The 6,000-nt window shown below is 42.1% G+C and overlaps 1 protein-coding gene across 3 annotated transcripts in view; it reads left to right on the top strand.

Annotated features, from left to right (window-relative positions):
• Positions 1 to 1,031: 1,031 nt before the first annotated feature.
• LOC115017865 (protein kinase C beta type) overlaps positions 1,032 to 6,000 on the top strand; it is a 28,196-nt gene continuing 23,227 nt past the window's right edge. For 2 of the 3 annotated variants that reach the window (XM_029446690.1, XM_029446609.1), the window contains exons 1-2: positions 1,032 to 1,501; positions 1,983 to 2,014. In XM_029446690.1, coding sequence (XP_029302550.1) covers positions 1,338 to 1,501; positions 1,983 to 2,014 — 196 coding nt within the window. In that variant the 5' untranslated portion in view covers positions 1,032 to 1,337. The remainder of the gene's footprint in view (positions 1,502 to 1,982; positions 2,015 to 6,000) is intronic. The other variant, XM_029446767.1, reaches the window with a different exon arrangement.

Here is a 6,000-nt window from a genome sequence, read left to right as displayed (position 1 = left end):
CCCTCTCTTCCTCCCTCTCTGCTTTCTCTCTCTATCTGGCGCTCTCTGCTCTCTCTTTTTTTTCGTTTCTCTCTCTTGTCTCTCTCTCTTTCTCTCTCTCTTCCTCCCTCTCTCTCTCTCTCTCTCTTTCTCTCTCTCTCTCTTTTTTTTTCTTTTCTCTCTTTCTCTCTCTTCCTCCTCTCGCTGCTCCTCTCTCTTTCCTCTCTCTCTCTTCTTTTTTTCTTTCTCTCTTTCTCTCTCTCCGACATCTGATTCTCGCTATAGTTATCCCTCTCTACAGTCTAGGCGAGAGCTGAGCTATCGCGAGAGTGTGGGTGGATGTCGAGAGTATAGAGGCTCTGCGAGCGATCTATAGAGATAGAGCGATGTTGTTTTTTTTCTTGTCTCTCTTTCCTCTCGATCTCTCTCGCTCTACGCGCTCGCTTTTTGGTGTGTCTGTTTCGCTCTTTCTCTCTTCGTTCTCGATCTCTTCCTCCCTCTTATCTCTCTCCTCTCTTTTTTTCTTTCTCTCTTTCTCTCTCTCTCTTTTTTGTCTTTCTCGCTCTTTCTCTCTCTCTCTCCTCCTTCTCTCTCTCTCTCTCTGTTTTTTTTCTTCTCTCTTTCTCTCATCTCTTTCTCTCTCTCTTCCTCCCTCTCTCCTCTCTCCTCTCTCTTTCTCTCCTCTCTTTTTTTCTTTTCTCTCTTTCTCTCTCTCTCTCTGTTCGTTTTTTTCTTTCTCGCTTTCTCTCTCTCTTCTCTCTCTCTTCCTCCCCTCTCTCTCTCTCTCCTCTCTTTCTCCCCTTCCTCTCTCTTCTTTTCTTTTTTTTTTTCTTGTCTCTCTTTCTCTCACTTCTCTCTCTTCTCTCTCCTCTTTCTCCCCCTCTCTCTCTCTCTCTCCTTCTCTCTCGCTTTTTTTGTTTTTCCTTCTTCTCTCTTTCTCCTCTCTTACTCCCTCTCTCATCTCTCTTCTCTCTCTCTCTCTTTCTCTCTCCTCTCTCTTTCTCCCTCTCTCCCTCTCTCTCTCTCTCTCTCTCTCTCTCTCTCTCGGGGGGGGGGTGGAGGTAGAGAGGGAGAGAGAGGGATAGTTGTAAGCAGCAACACATTGGTGAGAGCAGGGAAGCAGGCGCGCGGCACGGGGACCCGCCGGAAGAAGCAGCAGCAGCTACAGCGCCAGCTGCACGCAGACCGATAAACCACCAGCAGCACGAGCGACACAGAGGCGGTCAGCGGGGCGGAGAGGAGGAGGAGGCACCTGCACGGCGACCCGTTCTCCCCCGCTGCCTCCGTCGTCTCTCCCTCTCTCTCGTCGCTCTCCTCACCCCTTGTTCCTCTCGGACCGCCGCCGCTTCCTCGTTAAGATGGCTGACCCCAGCAGCGACGGAGAGGCACCGGAGAGCGCGCGCGGCTTCGCCCGCCAGGGAGCCCTCCGCCAGAAGAATGTGCACGAGGTGAAGAACCACAAGTTCATCGCGCGCTTCTTCAAGCAGCCAACCTTCTGCAGCCACTGCACGGACTTCATCTGGTGAGTGTGTGTGAGGGGAAAGGACACAGGTGATTCACTTGCTGCTGCTGCGGCTCTGGTCGGCCTCTGCTTCAACATTGACAGTGTTCAGACACCGCAGTGTTTCATTCATTGTCATTGTCAAAAACACTGCGATGCGCCATTCCCCCAATTTCCCACAATGCGACAGCACCGCGGGCCTTTCGGGGGGGATGCGTTGTCGGCAGCCGCAGAGCAGTCGCTGCTGCTCGGCGTTTACCGCATCGACCCGACACCCATCTCTGAAACCGGAGGTCTGGTGGAGGAATGCAGCTGGAGACACAGAGACACAGGGCCCCACTGTTGCTGCTGCAGTTGCGTGTGTGTGCATGTGTGTGTATGTGTTGACGTGTGTGTATGTGTGTCCATATGTGATTTGATATCTGCATGTGTGTGCATGCGTCATTGTCAGTGCATCTATTGTGAATTCCCCAAATTTCATATCCCTGTCTTCTGTTCACAGGGGCTTTGGGAAACAGGGATTCCAGTGCCAAGGTAAGAGCAGTGGCTCATTCACAAATGCCTCTGCTGCATATGGCTGTAGGTGTGTGGACGGATGTTCACTGTCTGAAGGAGTGTTGTTGTGTGTTGCTGTGTGTTTTGTTGTGTTCAGGGGTGCAGGTCTGCACACTGTTAAGAATGACCTGTTGTGCTTTTTTTCGTTGACGGCGTGTTGGTGTTGGCAGGCAGGTGTCAAACTCAAAGCTTGTGCTTGCCAACAGCGAGACAGTCAGTGTGAGATGTAAGAGTAGAAGAGTCGGCGCGGAGTGCTGAAAGCTGAGATGTCTGGATTTGGCCAAGGAGAAATGGGAGGAAGACAGACCAGGAAGTTAGATTTCTCAAGCTTTTTCTCTCTCCTAATCAAGCCCGACATCTGATTGGAATTGTAAAATGGTGGGTTTGTGTGTGGGTGGGTTATGATGTGTGTTCGAGTGGGTGGGCAGCTGGTTGTGGTGATGGTTGGGTGTCTAGACACGGACCTCTGCACAAAATGGTTTCATAAACAGGCCACTCGCAGCAACATAGTGACACCCCTCAATCACATGCGTGCTACAGTAATGCAGTAAATGTTGTGCTCGCGGTATCACTTCCTCTTCACTGAGCCATCTCAGACACCCACCTAAACTCATCTGCCTCCAGTCATGTGACCAGCCACGTGAGGTTTAGGACGAGAATGACCACACGCTTCCTTAGTTTTTCTTGCATGCCTCCCAACGGAGCAAAGTCCTGATGAATTGAAGTAAATGGGGGCTGTATTTACAAAACATAACCGCATGACTGGATAAATGAGGTTTGGATTATACTGCACGGGCTGTGTGAGAGTCTGTAAACAGATGTTTTGATATAGTTTTGCTGTTTTTTGAACTTGGCCTCCATTTACATTAATTCATCAAGAATTTTCTCCGTTGGAGGCATGCAGGGGAAAAAGTTTTCTTCCAAGAATTCAAGGTAACATGGGAGGAGTAATTGGTCATTTTATGCGTGAAGTAATCCTTTAAGAAGGAAATGACCACAAGTTTCCACATTATGCTCTTTCTTAAGACTTCATTGACTGAGAAGAGTTGTGTAATTTTCTTAGCAGTAAAAAGTTCTCTCATCTCATGAGGCTACAGACTTCTCAGCAACTCTGGTGGTTTTACAGGAAATGCATTGGGAGGGAGAACACATTAACACTTTAGGTTCTTGAATGAGTGCACACACAGCCTCCTGGGCTATAGTGTGATGAATTAACGTGAGCTGAAAACACACTTTAGACATCACAGACCAATCAGAGCCAGTGCTCTCTTTTTTTCCAGAGCTTTCAACCACATCTCATGTATGGCATTTGCAAAAAGAAATTGGGATAAGTTGGGCTAATTGTTTTTTTAGAGCTGCACCAGTTAAACCTTGATCATACTCCAGGATGGACACAGACTGCTGCAGCTTTGCGTGCAGACGGCAGACTTCTGTACAAACTACAATCAGGGGTATGCGTACACAAACGCATTCCTGACATGCAAACTGTAAATCATGATGGTGGCGACCTCCTGACAGCAAGAAAAACAACTCCCTTGGTGTATTTAACTAAACAACTTAAACCATGGATGGCGAATTCAAACGTGCGTCCAGTTTACTTTTCTAGTGCGTGCATAGTTGTTGCAATTTGTAGGGCAGACAGTCTGAACTCGGGCAGATGACAAATTCACACAGACTCGTAGTTGCAGAAACGTTTAGTCAATTAGGTGATTAGTCAATCAAAACAAAACTAATTGGCAAATATTTTGATAATCGTTTAATCGTTGACATTTTTAAGCAAATATTTCAAAAATGTGGTTCTCAATGTGAAAACTTGCTGCTTTTCTTATAATAAATTGAATATTTTTAGATTTTTTTGCTGTTTCTGGTCTGAAAAAACAAAATAAATTAATGAATTCACTTATTGCTTTAGGACATTGTTTTCAAATGTTTTATAAACTAAACAATGAATTTATTTATTTTATTATTATTATATTATTATTAAGGAAATAATTGGCAGATTAATTGATAACATTTGGTTAATTTAGTTCAATAAATTGCATTTGAATGAATACTGTAATATATATCATTATTATATATTATATTATATACAAGTGTTGTTCAACCTTATTTTTACCCAGTTATTTAATAATTTTTCATTTTTTTATTTGACCTATCTGGAGAGAATAGTTGGATTCTGTAAAACGGGTCAAAAGGTTGCTTGTGTTGTAAATCAGTCATTAATGGCCACATTGAAGCTAAAGTGCTAAAGTACAAAAGTATGTGTGTAATTAATTTACACTGTGGATCAAACACAAGTGAGTTTTTTTTGGTAAGAAAATGGAAAACGGCCCGTAATTTAATCTGACTTGAAAGAATAGTTGAAGATTAGTGACGAGAAAAGTTAAAGAGTTTGGGGATTTTGTGAAAGGGTCAAAAGGTTTTGTGATATTCAGTGTTCCCATTGAAGCTATTAATATGAGTTATGTCATTATAATTTAAATATGGGTCGAAGAAAGCGTGTAAATCCTTTTTTTTCTTTTCTTTTTTACGTCATTAGATTATTGTTAACGTGTGGACCCAACATGCGATAAATAGTTTTATCGCATTAGATTTATAAACATGTTCATCTCAGGTTGATTTAGTGATTTACCAAAGACATTAGGTTAAAACTTAGACCTTAAGGTTACACACATTATAAATACTACTCGATGCACAATCTAACTAATTAGCAGATGAAGAAAATAATCATTAGTTGCAGCCCTACTTCACCTTGAAATATTAAACCTTAAATGCTGTTAAAGCAGCATTTAAATGACAGACTTTGACCAAATCCCACAAGTATGACATGAAAAACAGCTTGTGAGTCCTATTTTAATGTTTTTTTTCCCTTAATTTGACCTAATTTGAGAGTCAGATGTAGAGATTAGTGAACAATAAATAATAAGAATTTGGTTGGTAAAACAAGGGAACCTCAAAGTCCATTAGTTGTTCATCATCTGTTTCCAAGAATATACTTTCGATCTCAATTGTAAGGTTTGCTTGAACGTGTTGTGGCAGAAGGCTTTGATGTGGGTGACTTGCAGGTCTTAACATGATAAATCTGTGTTGTATTTATTGGGAATTGCTGCATTTAGGGCGTTGTTTAAACAGCATTTCATGACTATATTTCAACTTTGTTGTTTAGACCTACATCACAGTAAAATATGATAATTTAAAATGCTGTTGAAACACAAAAAGGATTCACTTTTCAACCTTTCTTTTGCCCAGCCTTTGAACTGCCAGGTTGTGAGTGTGAAATATGCAGTCAGTGGATTTTCATTTCCTTATTTGACCTAACATGAGAGAAAAGTGTGAGAATTGTGTGAACAGTGGTTTCCTAAAGAGAACTGATGCAGTTCAGTGTGAATGGGAGGTGCAAGACTCTCATACAAATCATCCACACACACACTTCTTGGTCAGAAGGAATGTCAGACATGTGGTGTAGACTTGTTCTGACGCGTACAGAAGATTGTACTTTAGATTTCATGTGTGTGTTTGTATGTCTGTTGAAGTGTGGGTGTGTGTTTTTTTTTTTTTAAATACCTGTTCTGCAGGTAAATAATTAACTTATTTCTTTCCTGCTTTCAGTCTTTCTTTTTATTGGTGTTATTTGTATGTGTGCACACTTGTGTCATCTGACAGCAGAAAGAGGAAGTTACTCTCATTTTTATATCCTGATCCAATTGTGTAATCATCAGTTTGGACTGGAGGGTTATAAGGTTCATTTTCTTCTCAGTTGTCACAACAGATGAGTTGAGGGAAAGTTTTCTGAATTTTGAAAAGTGAGCACACTACTTTTTAAATGCAACAAATTATTTAATGAATCAATACAATGCTGAAAATAATATTTTAATCAAGAAACCAGCTATCAGTTCTTGTGACATCTCTAATCAGGACAGACATCAGTAAGTTGTCGGATATTTATTAAAGACAGAAGCCCAGAA

The sequence above is a fragment of the Cottoperca gobio genome, chromosome 1 (genome assembly GCF_900634415.1).
Source record: "Cottoperca gobio chromosome 1, fCotGob3.1, whole genome shotgun sequence".
NCBI lineage: Eukaryota > Metazoa > Chordata > Actinopteri > Perciformes > Bovichtidae > Cottoperca > Cottoperca gobio.
Note: the sequence above shows the minus strand (reverse complement) of the source record. Positions and strands in the feature narration are given on the sequence as shown.